At 34.9% G+C, this 17,631-nt stretch overlaps 3 protein-coding genes across 3 annotated transcripts in view; 2 read left to right on the forward strand and 1 right to left on the reverse strand.

Annotated features, from left to right (window-relative positions):
• LOC133201379 (endoplasmic reticulum membrane-associated RNA degradation protein-like) overlaps nucleotides 1–15,748 on the forward strand; it is a 42,840-nt gene extending 27,092 nt beyond the window's left edge. Inside the window, exons 11-17 of the mRNA XM_061337197.1 lie at nucleotides 5,896–5,976; nucleotides 6,346–6,416; nucleotides 6,546–6,683; nucleotides 7,835–8,113; nucleotides 11,139–11,234; nucleotides 11,703–11,866; nucleotides 15,676–15,748. Coding sequence (XP_061193181.1) covers nucleotides 5,896–5,976; nucleotides 6,346–6,416; nucleotides 6,546–6,683; nucleotides 7,835–8,113; nucleotides 11,139–11,234; nucleotides 11,703–11,865 — 828 coding nt within the window. The 3' untranslated portion in view covers nucleotide 11,866; nucleotides 15,676–15,748. The remainder of the gene's footprint in view (nucleotides 1–5,895; nucleotides 5,977–6,345; nucleotides 6,417–6,545; nucleotides 6,684–7,834; nucleotides 8,114–11,138; nucleotides 11,235–11,702; nucleotides 11,867–15,675) is intronic.
• Nucleotides 1–17,631, reverse strand: part of LOC133201383 (CB1 cannabinoid receptor-interacting protein 1-like) — a 195,580-nt gene that overhangs the window by 131,669 nt on the left and 46,280 nt on the right. The window lies entirely within an intron of this gene.
• Nucleotides 15,701–16,984, forward strand: LOC133201233 (alpha-2A adrenergic receptor-like). The gene has a single exon (XM_061337025.1). The coding sequence runs from the start codon at nucleotides 15,701–15,703 to the stop codon at nucleotides 16,982–16,984; it is 1,284 nt and encodes a 427-aa protein (XP_061193009.1).

The raw sequence follows: 17,631 nt of genomic DNA on the forward strand, positions 1-17,631 counted from the left end.
GTTATCTCGAACTCGATGGAACTGAGAAAAAACTTCGAGATATCCAAGGGTTCGAGATACCGAAGTTTAACTGTACTTGCATAAAATTAGGAATCTACAGTATTACTTATTAGGTTTGTAACTTACAGTCTACAGAAATATTGATCAAAATTGATCAATCTCATAGACAGTGAGGCAGAACAGTCAAAGTCATCAAAGTTATCTAGTATACCTTTTAGCGTCAAGCAATCTTGACAGATCTTTGAGGCACCTTTAATTACTTTGAATAATTTTTTTCTGTTAAGTATTTAGATTTTAATTGAAAACATTTTTCCTGTCTTGTTTGAGTAAATCTTGACATGATGCAGTCATAACAAAACTGACTTCATTTCTTAAAAGGGCCGCTTCTCTAATTTCAAAAAGAAAATATTATAGAAGGTGGTTTCCGTAATAAATGATTTCTAGTCTCAAAATGTAAAAGCAACACATCGGCCATATTGCTAGATATTAATTCTCACCTGCCAGACATAAAAATATAGCCAGTAGTCACATGTTGAGTTAAAGCCAATGAATGCACATTTCAATCTGAGGGAAAATAAAAATAATAAGATTTCTACACACGTGATGAAACATACACACATGTCAAGTGCACTCTGAAAATACCCATGTAAAGTGCACTCTGGAAATAGTGTGAATTGCTCATTTGAATATCAACTTGAAGAGACATGATGTTTAGCATGGATGCGTGTCTTTTTTCTTTTTCTTGCTTGCTTAACAGTTTTAGTGAATGTATACATGTATATTCCCTCCAAATCTAATTGAAAGGATGAAATTTGTTTAACTGACCTGATACTGAAAAGTTTAGGGGCAGCAGTAAAATTTGTTTTGTTCAATGTTGCAAATAGCCTTTAATTTATAATAGGACATCATAATAAGCTATGTGACAAGATCTTTAGAGATAATGATTTCTTGATATATATATTTGAAGATTTATTTCAAATCCTAAAAATGAATTGAAATAGGCAAAACATAGTATAAATTAAATCTTGTCATTTTTAGGTCACCTGAGTCACTCAGGTGACCTATTGTTATCTGTTTTTGTCTGCCACCGTCCCTCATGCGATGTGCTTCAGTCTTAAACTTTTAAACATTTTTCAGCTTCTTCTCTTGAACCGCTAAACCAATTTCAATCAATTTTGGCATAAAGCATCGTTGGGTGAAGTGGTATAAAAATTGGGAATTTCATGTCCCTGCACCCTGGCGAAAATGCGCTATTTTTTTTTGAAAGTCTTCTCTGATCCTGCATATTAAGCAAACAAACTATATGTATAGTTATGATGAGCAATGGTGCCTCCTCCAGAATTGTGAAATTTGTGGCCCCAGAGTCAGGGGTTCTGGTGTGTATGTGTGTGTGGGCAGGGGGGAGGGGCTCTATTGATTTTGTAGTGAAAGCATATTTTTTCTTCTCTGCTTGTGGGTATTAGGCAAACAAAAGTGCCTAGATATGAAGAGCAAGAATGCCTCTTCTAAAAATGTGAATTTCATGGCCCCTGTTTCCGAGGTTCTGGAATTAGGACAGAGCTCTATAACTCAGGTATTGAAAATGCATAAATTATCTAAATATCTTCTTCTCTGTTCTTAGGTATTAAGCAGACTAACTAATTACATAGTTATGATGAGCAAGGATGCTTCTCCCAAAATTATGAAATTTATAGCCCCTAGATTTCTTTGAAAATCTTCTTCTCTGCCCCTGGGTACAGATGTATTAAGCAAACATACTTAGTGCATGGTTATGATGACAAGGGTGCTTCTTCCAAAATTGTTTATTTCTTGGATCTTGTGTTTAGGGCCTCTGGTGTTTGGGCAGGGCTCTATTAATTTGTAGTCTACTGAGAGAAGTTATTCCATTTTGCTATTCACCTATGATAATTAGTCACTGTAAATAATGTAATTTAAAAACTCAATTGAATAAGAGAATTATTTTAAAAATGTTTAATGCAAAAAGTACTTTCATTGTTTTTCATGGTCAGATAGAGTTGTAAATAATAGATAAATAGAGACACAATACCCAATACCTTATCTTTGATTACCATTCATGGTAGCTCAGTTGGTAGAGCGTTCGCTCTGTGATCGGGAGGTCATGAGTTCGAATCTAGGCCACGACTGTGCTCAGTCATTAAAAAATGGGTAGCAACTGTTCCTTCGCCATGCGTTTGGCACTTTGAAGTGAAAGTTGCAGGTCCTTTGGATGAGACCTTAAAAACCGAGGCCCCGTGTCATGGCAGGGGTTGGCACAATAAAGATTCCTTACTGCTCAATGGCCCTGAGTGCCAAGTAAAGGTCAAAATTTGAAGCCCTTCACTGGTATATGGTGATGTCTCTACATGAGTGAAAAATTCTCGAATGGGACTTAAAACAACATACAATCAATCAACCTTATCTTTGAACATTAAATGTTCTTCAAAGTACAAGAGATATATTAATATTATACTTTAAGTATGTATTCACCTTAACCTTGATGTAGGGAAAGGGCTAAAATAGGCTATGCCTGCTGCCCAATCCCATTCACTTTTTTGTGAATAAAATTATGAATAATAAATTTTAAAAAAAAAACAAAAGAGGCCAGTGTGAAAGTGAATGAGATTGGTTTTCTAATAGTGCACAAGCACTATTGCTTTGTTAAGTCAGAATGGTGATAGTGACAAATTGGGGCATGTACATGTACAGGCAAGTAAATAGAACTACTTTATGATTTGTTAATTAGTACTAGACTAGTTATTTTGTTGAACCCTGATCATCCTATTTCTGTTTGTTTTGGGCAACGTACTGTCATCTTTCAGTTTTATTATACCCCTGCAAATGACCTTGTCTGTCTCTCTGTGCATTCTTATCTGGGGTATAACTTGGTAATAGAGAATCATTCAAATCTCATACTTGATAGGAACCTCTTCCAAAATTGTGAATTTCATTGCCCCTGGATTAGGGGTTCTAGTGTTAGGATGGGGCTCTATTGATTGTATAGTGAAAATGCATTAAGTCTTTAAAAATCTTCTTTGCTCCTGGTTATTATCAAAACAAACTAAGTACATTGTTATGATAAGTAAGGATGCCCCCTCCAAAATTGTGAAATTCATGCCCCAAGGTGAGGGGTTCTGGTGCTAGGGCAGGGCTATATAGATCGTATAGAGAAGGTGAATTATTTCTTTGAAAATCTTCTCTGCCCTTGGGTATTATTTAAACAAACAAAGTACATTGTTATGATACGCAAGTATGGCTCTTCCAAAATTGTAAAATTCATGGCCCCAGGGTCAGGGATTCTGGTGAAAGTGGGGTGGGGGGGAGGGGGAGGCTATATTGGTCTCGGTAGGGAGGGGATGGCTCTATTGATATTATAGTGAAAGTGTGTTATTTCTTTGAAAATCTTAACTAAGTGCATAGTTATGATGATGAGGGTATCTTTTCCAAATCTGTAAATTTCATGACCGTGGGTCATGGGTTCTGGTATTAGGGTAATTGAGGGCTGTGTTGAATCTGTGGTAAAAATGCATTATTTCTTTAAATATCTTCTCTGCACCTGGGCATATCAGAGGCAAACAGACTAAAAGTTTTAATAAGGAAGGGCATTTTTGTTGTATGTTGATTAGTGATAAATGGGGAACAGGTTAGAATTTATGAACTGTTAATGAATACTTGACTAATTATTTTGTTGATCCTCAGATCATCCTATTTTTCTTGCTTTTGGGCAACAAAGCTTCACCTTTCAGTTTATTTTATACTCTATGGATCCTCTAAATTGTTGTACTCAGGTGACCGTTAAGGCCCTTGGGCCTATTGTTGAAGCATTTAATATTACCTATAACAGTGCAACAACATTTTTTAGACCTGAACAATTCAGCATCTTAAAAAAGTACATGCGTCATTTGTCACTGTGCACTTCAGATATGAAAGTCTCCCAAATGTCTTTGAATTTGCATGGAGGTTAAATTAGCATGTACAAACCACACTTGAGGATTCTGAATATGATATTTTAGTGTGTTAATTACTGTTGATTTCTCCTTAATAAAAATACCAGAGTTTCAGTACATCCTCAGTACACCCTGATTCCACATTGACCTTTAATTAAACCTACTTTATAAGATATTCTGTACCATAGATGGACTTCATTTATTTTAATTTGAATGGATAGGGCGTTTGTTGACATTCAATTAAATTGTAGCAAGATTTTTTGGTATAAATAAAATTATCAACTGTGTTGGTTTATACTTTAAATCTTTGGCATGGTTTTTAAGAATTCTATATTTTCATAAATGTTTTGCAGTATATTTTGCAGTTGTAAAAGAGAAAACTGTAGATTCCATATTTTTTGCAAGTACTTATTGTCACGATATGACTCTACATCAAACCACAAGAACAATAATTCATGAGTGGATGGTTGTTCAAGATATTTTACATGGATTTTAGCACCATAGAAATAAAAGCAAGTAGTTTTATTTAGGGAGTGGTGTTTATCATGAAATTATGCGATAATTAATTTCTCACATATATTTAGGAATATATAGTAATAATCTGTTGGAATAATTCAAAATGCTACACACATAAGTATCAAAATTAAACAAGAAACAGAATTCTTTTTGTCTTCCTTCAGACTTGATACAGTTGAACTTCATTATCTTGAACACCCATATGAATACCAGGGATATGCTGAAGTGATTTGACAGTCCCAATCACTTTTTCTGATACATGTATTGAATTATCATATTGTTTAGTCTTGAATCCTGGGATATCTCAAAGTTTAGTCTCGGTCTCTTGTTGAGTTGTCAATAACTAGGTTTGATTGTTTATGGTATGTGACTATGTGTTGCAATTATTTCATGTATTAATTTAATAAAAAGGTGACCTATTCTAATCCAATTTCATCTGTTGCCATATCATATGTGCATCATCTCTTATTGAATTTCTGAACAATTTTTATCTTCTTCTCTGAAAGATCAATCAGAACTTTAAAAATTTGGTTAATAGCATATTTGGGTAAAGGGAGATAAAAAATTGAGAATATTTTTTTTGTCCTTATGAAGGTTTGGGCAAAAAGTGTCAGTATTTTTGAAAACCTTCTGCTTTACTCCCAGACGTTTAGGAAGCAGACTGTGTCTATATGATTATAATGAGCAGTGAGCAACTTACCAAAATTTTTAAAATCATGATTTCTGGTAGCAGTGTTAAGGTTTTGGTGAAGGATAAGTAAATAAATATATTGGAGATGCCTTAAATCTTGAACTTCTAGAAACAATGCAAAATTTATTTGGTCTATTGATTTATATTGGATGAGTTATTACTTTTATTGTTTTCATCAATCTTAAGTTGTTTATTAACTAATGTCTAATATTTATAAATTTTTAATTTATAAGGACCATAATCTAAACTAGCCATGTGTCATGTTTTACTCCACACAGTGAAGTTGTAGTCTATACTAGAATCATTGTGTCCATTTGTCAGTCTTTCCATCCATCTGTATGTATCTAATATATGTATGTAGACACAGGTCAAAGCATTTAGGTCTATTAGGACAGCTCTAGTGCAATGAAGGCTAACATTATCATTACCATCCTTATTATTATAATCAGAAAATTTCTACCAATGAATTGCTTGGATTTTCAGGCGTTGCTGACAAACAAGATTACATAAGCTTTGAGTTTAGTAAACAATGTTTGCACCAACTCGGTGAAATTAACCCTCAATTTCCCCTTGATAATGCTTGTTCTGGTGTGAAATATACAGACTTTGTCACTGTTTGACTGCTCAGTGTGATGTACCCAGTAAATATAAACAAGTCACCGCCTATTGAAAGTCTAAGGTATTGATAGATTTGTAATACTAGTGCTATATTTTTAGTGCTTTGAAATTTTATTTTTTTTACAGAATGGGTTTCTACAAGAGTTGGCCGATTTTGAGTTACAATATCACTCTGTTTACCACCCATTATCAATCATCAAACAAAAGGTATATGAAAATAATTAAAGAAAAATATCTTTAAACCTCTGTTTTTGATGAACCTACTTTTTTCAATATACTTTCAGATGGTTTATTAAATATAGATACAGAACAGGCCTGTAGGAAGCAATTTCACTTTGAGGGGGCACAACCATGCATTTTCAGTTGGGGGGGGGGCAACTTTTAACTACCAAAATTCCTTGACAAGCAAAAAAAAAGGTCATCAGACATTATTATTATTGAGGGGGCACAAGCATATAGTAGATATGTTTTCTAAAGTATTGTATTTATTGGCAAAATTCTTGCCCCCCCCCCCATTTCCTACGGCCATGTAGAATATATGAATACAGTTTTCTTTTTGTTTCTGTACAATTATAGATTGAACAAGTGGTGAATATTGCTGCTACCTTTCCTGCTGTCATGAAGTATGATGAAGAGATGACTCTAAGGCAAGACAGTTTCTCTGAAAATATTTTTTTCTTTGTGATTTAATTCAAAGAAAAAATTGGAAGAGTTAGAGAGACTGATTATTAATCCATATGAAAAAAAAAAGTGAGAGAGAAATTAATCTTTCACAGAGACCGTCGTCAGCCATTAGAGGTGTATAGAGAGGATAGTGGAGCATACGCTGAAGTACAGGGTGTCACAAAATTCATTGTTTTGTTGGTATGCCAGGACTGGTGTTGTCATCACACGGTGGAGGAAATAAATAAAAGGTTTTTATTAATTACTTTCAGGTGTAATTTTCTTCATGAAATCCATTGGAAATCTAGAACATTTAATACCCTATAATACACATGAATCTTTGTCACTGTGCGGTAGGTTATTCACAGCCATATGCATTTTCAATACTCTAGGAACACCAAAATGTAAACTGTTTTGGCTCAATTTAATTTTAAAAAATTATCCTATTAATTTATTGTAAAAATTTAACAATTGTACTTTTAAAATTAATATGTCATTTTTTCCCTCACAATACTGTAAACCAAATTTTATTCCAGTATGAGAAATATTCGCGAGTTTCACAGCCTACTTAAACTCACGAATATTAATTGCCGCGGACATTTATTTAAGATAAAGATATACAAAATTAACAATTAATAAGAGAGAAAATTAGAGAATGTAAATATAAGCATTGAAATCATTTTTTTGGATGTCGTCGGTCCTATAAGAGCACCTGTCTGTGCTAACAAATTATCATACCGCTCTAACATGCAATATTCAGTTTGTCAGCATGGTGCTGTTATAGGACCAATGACATCCAAAAATAAGAATTCATTGCTAAAATAAATGCAACATTAAGGAACATATTACAGAATGTCTAATAAAAGCACTAGTATGAAATTCAAAGGTAATGAACATTGCACAAAAGTTCATTTAAACAACATAAGTTGTGAGCAGAGGCAACACAGACCTCTGAAAACAGTATAATTTTTATTCTGCGAATTGTATTCACATCTGGGCCATTTTTTCTGTTCCTACTTTTAAATTTGCATGTTTTCTGCAAGAAAAGGATGATTATATTAATTCATCCTTTAGTGTAGAAACATATTTGGTTCACCTGAACCAGAGGCTCTGTTCAGTTTTACTGACAAATATTGACTGTTATCATCTATAAACATTTTACATTTCCAAAAATGTTCACCAGCAACAAGAAGCTAATTTTATTATACTATTGACTCTGTTTGAACCAGAACAAAAGGTTTCTTTATGTAATTACTTTGTTCAGAACAAAAATTTGTGACTCGATCATTCAGGTTAACTAATGTTCACTTTAATGTTGATTTTTAGTTAGGCCTATACAAAATTATGCTTCAATTAAAATTATAATTGCTCTCTATAAATTAACTCGACATTTGACGAATAGTCTCTTTCAGGTGTTTAGTGATGGAAGATCCCTGGTCCAGGCCCTGATGAAGGAGAAACTCTCTACACTCTACAGGTTTCAGGCCAATCAAAAGAAAACTGATGGAGATGGAGGGGGTTGTGGGGAGGCTGAAATTGTGGGTCTGCTGTATCGAATTCTGATGGAGTTACACACAGTCCAACAACAGGTGGTTGGTACCCTCAGCACCAAACAGGAACAACTAGAGAGAAAAAAACTCAGATCCAGACAAAGACGGAACCTTGTATTATTGATAAGGAGGTAAGAACTCAGATCTAGACAGAGTCAGAACCTTGTATGTCTGATAAGGAACTCAGATCCAGGCAGAGTCAGAAAATTATATGATTGTCTAATAAGGAACTTAGATCCAGTTAGACAGAACCTTGTCACTCAGGTGACCTATTGCTATTTGTTTTCGTCCGTCATCGTGCGTCATCCGTCGTGTGTTAACATTTGAACATTTTCAGCTTCTTCTCTGAAACCGCTGAACCAATTTCAGCCATTTTAGCATATGGCATCTATGTGTGAAGGGGAACAAAATTTGTGAATATCATGGTCCCTGCCCCCCTGGGGCCTGAGGGGTGGGGCTAAGACCACCAAAATGAATGAAATCTTTAAAAATCTTCTTCTTTACTCCTGGACATCAAGCAGTCAAACTGTTGGCATGATTGTAATAAGCATTGAGCCCTCTACCAAAATTGTGAAATTCATGGCCCCAGGGTCAGGGGTTCTAGTGCTAGGGCAGGGCTATATAGATCATATAGTGAAAGTGCATTATTTCTTTGAAAATCTTCATCTCTACTCCAGGGTATTATTGAAACAAATTAAATACATAGTTATGATAAGCAAGAGTGACTCTACCAAAATTGTGAAATTCATAGCCCCAGGGTCAGGGGTTCTGTTGCTGGGGGGGGGGGGGGGGGTCTCTATAGATCATATAGTGAAAGTGCATTATTTCTTTGAAAATCTTCATCCCTACTCCTGGGTATTATTGAAACAAATTAAATACATAGTTATGATAAGCAAGAGTGACTCTACCAAAATTGTGAAATTCATAGCCCCAGGGTCAGGGGTTCTGTTGCCTGGGGGGGGGGGGGGGCTCTATAGATCATATAGTGAAAGTGCATTATTTCTTTGAAAATCTTCTTCTCTACTCCTGGGTATTATTGAAACAAATTGAATACATGGTTATGATAAGCAGGGGTGACTCTACCAAAATTGTGAAATTCATGGCCCCAGGGTCAGGGGTTCTGGTGCTAGGGCGGGACTATACGGATCATATAGTGAAAGTGCATTATTTCTTTGAATATCTTCTTCTCTACTCCTGGGTATTATTGAAACAAATTAAATACATATAGTTATGATAAGCAAGAGTGACTCTACCAAAATTGTGAAATTCATGGCCCCAGGGTCAGGGGTTCTGTTGCTAGGGGGCTTTATAGATCATATAGTGAAAGTGCATTATTTCTTTGAAAATCTTCTCTACTCCTGGGTATTATTTAAACAAATTAAATACATAGTTATGATAAGCAAGGGTAGTGAATTTCATGACCCCTGGATCAGGGGTTCTGATGTTAGGGCCAGACTCTATTTATTATATAGTGAAAATGCATTAATGCTTTAAAAATCTTCTTCTCTGCTCCTGTGTATTTTTGAAACAAACAAGTAAGTACATGTTATGATAAGACATGATGCCGTTCCAAAATTGTGAAATTCATGGCCTCAGGGTCAGGGGTTCTGGTTCTAGGGTGAGGCTGTATAGATCCTATAGTGAAGGTGAATTTTTTCTTTGAAAATCTTCTTCTCTGCCCCAGGGTACTAATTAAACAAACTAAGTACATTGTTATGATATGCAAGGATGCCTCTTCCAAAATTCTGAATTTCATGGCCCCAGGGTCAAGGGTTAATGTTAAAAGGTGGGGGGGGGGGGGGCTCTATTGATTATATAGTGAAAAAGCAAAATTTTGTTGAAAATATTCTTTTCTGCTTCTGCTTAAAAAGCAAAGAAGCTAAGTATATAGTTATGATGAGCAAGAGTGCTCTTCCAGAGTAGTGAATTGCATGAACCCGGGTCAGTTGTGCTGGTGTAAGGGTGGGGCTCTTGATAATATATTGAAAATGCATTAATTCTATTAAATAATTCTGTCTGCTCCTTAGTGTTGAGCAGATAAACAAAGTGATTACTTATGATGAACAAACTTCTGGTCCCAGGGTGAGAGACTCTAGTGTTTCTCGGTTGGGAGGGGGGGGGGGGGCTCTATTGATAGTGAATCTGTAGTAAAAATGCATTATTTCTTTAAAAATCTTCCCTGCACCTGGGCATATCAGAGGCAAAAAGATTAAAAATTTTAATAAGGAATGGTATTTTTACCAGATTTTTGAACATCTGGACCATTTGGTCAAGTGTTCAGGTCCTAGCCAGGGCTCTATTAATTTGTATTCTACTGAGAGGAGTTATTCCCCTTTGCCATTTACTTTTGATAATTAATCACTGTAAACAATGTACTTGAAAGGTTAATAGAATAAGAGAATTATGCAAGAATTTTTTTTGTATAATACAAAAAGTATTTTCGTAGTTTTAATGATCAGGTAGACTTGTAAGTAATAGATAAATAAAAATGGAACAAAAATAACTTGTCTTATTAAATGTTCATCAAAGACCAAGAGAGGCCAATGTAAGAGATTTCAACAAGGAATTAAAATAGCACAGAAGCACTGATAGTTTTTTAATATACTGTATGATGATAGTGATAAATAGGGAACAGATTAGAACCTTATTTATAAACTGTCAATGAATACTAGATTAATTATTTTGTTGATCCTGATCACCCTATTTTTCTTGCTTTTGGGCAACAAAGCTTCACCTTTCAGTTCATTTTATACTCTGTGGATCCTCTGAATTGTTGTATTATACTCAGGTGACCGTTAAGGCCCTTGGGCCTCTTGTTTCACTAGTGTGCCTCTGTGCCTACACTGTTGTATTTATATGTTATTTTGATGTTCTAGCTGCCCATTTTTTCACTAGTGTGCCTCTGTGCCTACACTGTTGTACTTATGTGTTTTAATGATGCTACAGCCACCCATTTATTCACCAGCTGGCCTCTGTGCCCATACTGTTGTATTTATATGTTATTTTGATGTTACAACCACCCATTTTTTCACTAGTGTGCCTCTGTGCCTACACTGTTGTACTTATGTGTTTTAATGATGCTACAACCACCCATTTAAACACTAGTGTGCCTCTGTGCCCACAATGCTCTACTTTTACAATATTTTGATGTTACAGCTGCCCATTTTTTCACCACTGTGCCCACATGGTCGTACTGATCTGTACTTGGAAGCTGTATTCTCTTAGCACTCATCCAGGATCAAAGGTCATCAGGTAAATCAACTTCACACAAGCTCTATTACTTTGAACCCTAAAAATCTCAAATATCAATGTTATGTTAAAGTGAGTTGGAAGTTCCAACCACTTATTCTTTATGTATTTTATTCTCAATATCTCAAATCCATGAATATCTTTTTTTAGCCCATTTTTCTAAGCCACTTAAGATTACAAGTTTTTTAAAACTACATCTCAAAATTTCAGAGTATTTCAAGTCGACACATCAAAATGTGTCTTTTTCTTTACTCTATTTCACACTGTATGTTCAAAATTCACATAAGGATCTTGAAGTCAAATATAGAGGAGTTTAAATCAGTTGAATACCAGTCAGTTTCAATGCTTATTTAATATTTTTCTTATTGCAAATATAAATTTAAAGATGAAATGCAGGGGGCATTACTCCCATTAGGACATTCCTATTTTGTTTGGGTATTTAAATAATTTTGCATCATGTTCTGCTTTCAGGTTTTTAAAGCTTTTGTTACAGTTTGTTGAAAATCTGAGAACATTCACCAGACCCGAGAAAAACAAATGGACCGAGAGCATAAACTTGTACTGCGAGTTTATACCAAAGATCAAGGACACTTTAATAGCACTCAATGGTACACTTGCATCCATGAAAAGCTAAGGTGAGGGTATGGTACTTTTATATGAAATATTCTAACAATTTTTTGCTTTTCAAATACAGTTGAAGTTTGGTATCTTGGACATTGATATCTGGAAAACCATGGATATGTCTAAGTAATTTGAATATCCTAACAACTAATCATGTACCATACTAATTTTTTTTACCCTTGATATCTCTTATCCTCAGATATCTCAAAGGTTTTTTTTTCTGAGTCCAGTCTAGTTCTTTTGCCTGTATTAAAAAACACACACACACATATATAATGGTCTTTAGATTATGTTGTATACAAAAATATAAAAATCAAAGTCAGAATAGTTTGGATTGGATTTGGTTGGTTGAACTAATATTTAATATGAAAATCTGCATTTTAAATGGTACATGTAGCAGTGCAGTGCAAGGCCCAAGATAAAATGTTAATAATTAAGAAAAAATGTTCAAAGTTTTTGGGTGATTTAAATGATCATATTTTTTTTGTGAAAAACAAGTCAAGACTTAATAAAATTTACATGTGGCCAAATGATAAAATGTCCATAATTTAAAAAAAGGGGAATAAAGTTTTTGGATGATGTAAATGATCATATATATATTTTTTTAAAGTCAAGACTTCATAAAATTTATATGTGGCCAAATGCCAGTAAATTAATTCTTTTTTATACATCCCCATGCTGTTGAGTTTGCAGGAAATCAAGGAAAAGAAAAACAACCACAAATTCATCAAATTAAAAAAAAAATCTGTTTTTCAGAAATGTTGGAAGCCATTCAATATTAAGGTCCTTTTCTTTCTTAATCTGAAAGAAAAAGAAACAAATAAAAAATTCTCAAATTAGATTGATTGATTGATTGTATGTTGTTTTACGTCCCATTCGAGAATTTTTTCACTCATATAGAGACGTCACCTTATACAGGTGAAGGGCTTCATATTATGACCTTTACCCGGCACTCAGGGCCATTGAGCAGTGAGGGATCTTTATTGTGCCAACGTCTGCCGTGACACGGGGCCTCGGTTTTTAAGGTCTCATCCGAAGGACCCGCAACTTTCACTTCAAAGTAATGAGCGCATGGCGAAGGAACAGTTGCTACCCATTTTTATCAACTTAGGTCAGTCGCGGCCGAGATTCGAACTCACAACCTCCCGAACACGGAGCGAACGCTCTATACCGACTGAAATACCGTGAACGGTTCTCAAGTTAGAAAGCAAAACTTTAAATTCAAGCACATTTTATCATACTTGTGTTGTCATGGTTATTTTGTGAAATTGCAGTTTTTGAAATGATTAAAATACACTTTTAAAATAAATAATACAACTTGTAACATCTTTCTTTTTCATTTATAAGACTATGTCAGTATTTTGCTAACTATTAAATATGGGGGGAGGGTTAAAAAAAATTATCATTTTTTATTATATTTTTTACTAGAGGCTTTTTCAAAGATATATGGGATGTACGTGAAACAAATATGTAATTTACCACGGCCTAACTGAATTGATTGATTGTATGTTGTTTTACGTCCGATTCGAGAATTTATCACTCACATAGAGATGTCACCATATACCAGTGAAGGGCTTGAGAATTATACTGGGCACTCAGAGCGATTGAGCAGCGAGGCCTCTTCATAGTGCCAACGCCTACAATGACCTCAGTTTTAAGGTCTCATCCAAAAGACCCATAACCTTCACTTCTAGTGTTAGACACTTGCCAAACGAATCAGAATCGGACCCGGGCCCCCTGAACACGAAGTGAACGCTCTACCCCTAGGCTACTGAGATCAGTCCTAACTAAATTGACTGAAGTCATTTTCTGATGTCATTGGTATTCTTTATTTAAACAATTAGAGGACAATTCAAAAAAAAAATGAAAGAAAAAAAAATCTTTGAAAATGTCCCCAAAAGCAACATCAGTCATTCAACTGGACCAGTCGAAATAAAATGATCAAAATTGTGTGCCCACAATCATTTTGCCCATAAACCCTGAAGCTTTAATTTTGCTTGTTTGCGAAATTTTCTGGCACATGTCCACATTATAATTTGGCAAACTCTTCCTCCTCTCCTTACTACTGGACAGGTGTATTTTAGAATGAACAAGGAGAGTTTCAAGTTTTCCTGTTCTTTATAAAGAAATAAAATGGAAGGAATAGAACGCATTTCTAAATGGCTTCGGGGAAGGCCATTCTACCCATATGTTAAGCAGGCAATATTCTTGACAAGTTGTTGATTTAGTTTCATTTTTGTGTTACCTATAAGATTTTGTCCTCTGAATTATCCTGCTAAATTAATGTTTTCCTATAATGTGTCTGCTATTATATTAATTATACTGTCTGTGAATATTTTATTGATAAATTATATTTTTCTGTGTACAATGTATTTTGCAAAAACTGAAAATGCTTAAGGATATCTGCTCCTCAGCTAGACATGTTATCTCTTAAATTATTATTTAAGGACACTCTATACACCAATGAAAAAAAAGGGGGGCTCTGAGAAAATTTTATCATAAAAAGAAATTGCATGCGAATGTAGTGATTACTGAAAACTGAAAACACATTCATTCTTTAAGAATCTTCTCAGTACATATCAGTTGAGCTAAAATTTCATACAGGAGTTTTAAGAATAGCAGACGTATATATATTATTCAACTACTCTCTTATAAGAAAAATTAAGAAAAAATTCAATGACCACCAGGCACATAAAATCATCGTTCAAAGGGGAAAGGAGGGGGACTAAAAATTAGGACGAAAGACTTCTCATAAATGGTGCATGTGGGAGAGGGGGGCTTTATTGGAGGCCTTCATCTCTTTTTTAAGGTTCATTGTCCCCCCTGATAAGAGAGATAACTCCCCTTTGAATAAATTACTATTATAATTTTTATAAAATTGTCAAGTTTAAAGGTCGTTTGTATCAAATTTTGCCTCGAAAGACATGCTGAAATTATTTGCATTTTATCTAAATTCAGTATTTCTTTTGGAAATTCATTAGCCTTAAAGGCTAAAGCAAAATTTTACATAACAATTTTTTCAATGATTAAATAAAATTGTTAGTGTGAGAAAAAATCCAACATGTTATACACTTGTGTTTTTGTGACAATTTTAGTATATTTTCGTCCAATATACAACAATTCACATACCAGCGTACAGATTTCGGAAAATCTTTGAATGAAAGCAATCGTTTTGGAGGAATTAGAATTTGTGTAACGGCAAAAAGACGCTTGTTCTCATTGGTTTTACGTAGATATGATTATATATATATATATATATATATATATATATATATATATATATATATATATATATATATATATATATATATATATATATATATATATTACAAAATAATGATTGTCACTACCTGTATTAAGCATAAAACGTTTATTAATAGACTGCTAGTATAATAAATATTGATTTTGGCCTATGAAACAAAGAACATTGACATCTCTATTTTTATTTTTCTTCTTACCTCTCTATAAAAATTAAAGATTATTGATTTTTACTTTTGAAGTTATTCCCCCCCCCCCCCGTAAAAAACTTGAGGATCACAGTAATGGAGGGTAGGGGAACTGAAGAAAACGCAGGGAGAACGAATATTTGCAAGCACGTAATAATTAAGTCAATGGAAGGCGTGCCATTGAATTAAATAAATGTTTTGGTATATGAAGAACGCCATGAAAAAAAAACCGTTGCAACATTTTAGGTCGATAACATGCAAAACTTTATATAAGCCTTAGAAACGATAGCTTCCATAAATGGCGTATAAACAAAGACGTCACCAAGTGAAGGTGCTAATTGACAGGTCAAATATAAATAATATTTTAATCTTTTTAGATTATTTGTCGTATGATGAGAAATGATGGAGAACGTCTCTTCCTCGCTGGAAAATCTACCAAAGCATAGTGACCAAAATTTCAGTGTGTCGGATTACGGATACATCGTTATCACAGCACTACTGACGCCTTCCGTCCTCTCTTTTAGCACTCTGGTTATCGGAGTTATACGGAAATTCAAACGACTTCAGACGCCTACCAACTTCTTCATTGCATCGCTGGCTTCTGCAGACATTTTGGTGGCCCTGATGATTCCAATTTTTACCACCTCTTTACTTCTGCCGGCGAATTTATACCACGAACTCGTTTGCTCGATCCCAAATCGTTTGCTGATCTTGTCTTGTGGTGCGTCGATCCTCTCTTTAGCAGCAGTGGCGTTTGATCGCTACATTGCTTTGACGAATTCTCTAGAATACGTTCAGATCATGACAAAGAGGAAGACTTATAGTCTTATAGTGTCTGCTTGGATCTATTCAGCTTTGATTGTATCTATTCCAATGTCATTTACAAAAGACCATTCCGTTGGAAACCCGCGAAAGAATTGCGGGTTTGGACATATCCACCCGCGTGGTCATTTGCTCTTTGCAAGTATGTTGTTTTTCCCGGCGTGTGTGCTCATATTTTTCTGTTACTATAAAATATTTACAATTGCTAAACATCAAAGTAGAGCTATTTATGACCAAGAACAGTCCATAGCAAACGCAATCCATATGAGATATGTGAACCGAGACTGTAAATACGCAAAGACGCTGGCTGTTCTAATACTGGTTTTCATCGTTTTCTGGTTCCCATTTCAGTTCACCCTTCTTCTGATCGCTCTTACGGATATTCAGGTTTGTGATGAAGTTTTAAATTATCTTCTGTACCTTGCAGCATTCAATAGCGTGATGAATCCATGGCTTTATGCCTACAAGAACACTCATATTCGGTCTGCCTTCAGGAAAATTTCTTCCACAGTGACGTCTGCATTCAAGCAGACGACCCGCCATTTGTCCACAACCACCCCAAACGAACCCTCGTTGTCGTCTGATTACAAACTCAACCAGACAGACAGCAGAATGGAACAGGTGGACATCATGCAACAGCTCGAGCTCAACTCGGACATGTTTGCAGACGACTGTTGGGCGTACGAACCTAAGAAAATGTCTGTACATTCGGTAGGCTCTACCATAACCCATAATGGACGTAAAATAGTGGTCCCCAGTCTGGTTATAGAGGATATGGAGGGGAGTTCTGACCTAAATTTGCCGAAAATTGAATCGGCATCGTCCATGCAGGACCAACCTACCGATTTAATGATTCATATGTAATTCATTTTATATGTAGGTGTGACAGAAATATTTGTGCCAATCCTTAATTTCAATCGTGTTTTAAACATGATGGTAATTATATTTCAATATTGGTGAGAAAAATGGTTGTGAATCAGCTTTGATTCGTATTTGTTCAGTAAAAAATTAATTTACCAATCAAAATAGCCTACCAAGGTACGCTTACGATTAGATGTATATTTTAAGGTACTAAAAGAATACGCTTATCCTGTGATAATTAATGGAATGCATGTATGTATAGAAATGTGTAGAAATGGCAAAGATGATGTGTGATGTTTTGTTCATACGAGTAGAAAAACAAAATAAAATTGTTGAATATTCACAAATATTTTTGTTTTAATTCCTGTAGGACACGATAATTAAGACCCGGCCGGAAGCTGTTACATACAACCAATATTGAAATTGAAATTGTCAGAGTTAGCGTAAATCATAATTTCGTCGAGAAAATGAAATAATGTCTACTCGGTAGACCTCATTTGTACCCTACAACATCTTTAGAATCCAGGAGCTTCCGGGGGCTTCGCCCCCTGAGAACCCATCAGGGCTTTGCCCTAGACCCACTGCCTACTTTTTACCCCCTCCCCCAACTTCAATTCCTGGATCCGCACCTGACAACACTTTACAGTCTG

The sequence above is a fragment of the Saccostrea echinata genome, unplaced genomic scaffold (genome assembly GCF_033153115.1).
Source record: "Saccostrea echinata isolate AGI-Se365-2 ecotype Australia unplaced genomic scaffold, CSIRO_AGI_Sech_v1 ptg000043l, whole genome shotgun sequence".
Classification (NCBI taxonomy): Eukaryota; Metazoa; Mollusca; class Bivalvia; order Ostreida; family Ostreidae; genus Saccostrea; species Saccostrea echinata.

Bases quoted from the DNA above. Each gene is read 5' to 3' on its own strand.
- LOC133201233 (XM_061337025.1), top strand. From the start codon at position 15,701: ATGGAGAACGTCTCTTCCTCGCTGGAAAATCTACCAAAGCATAGTGAC.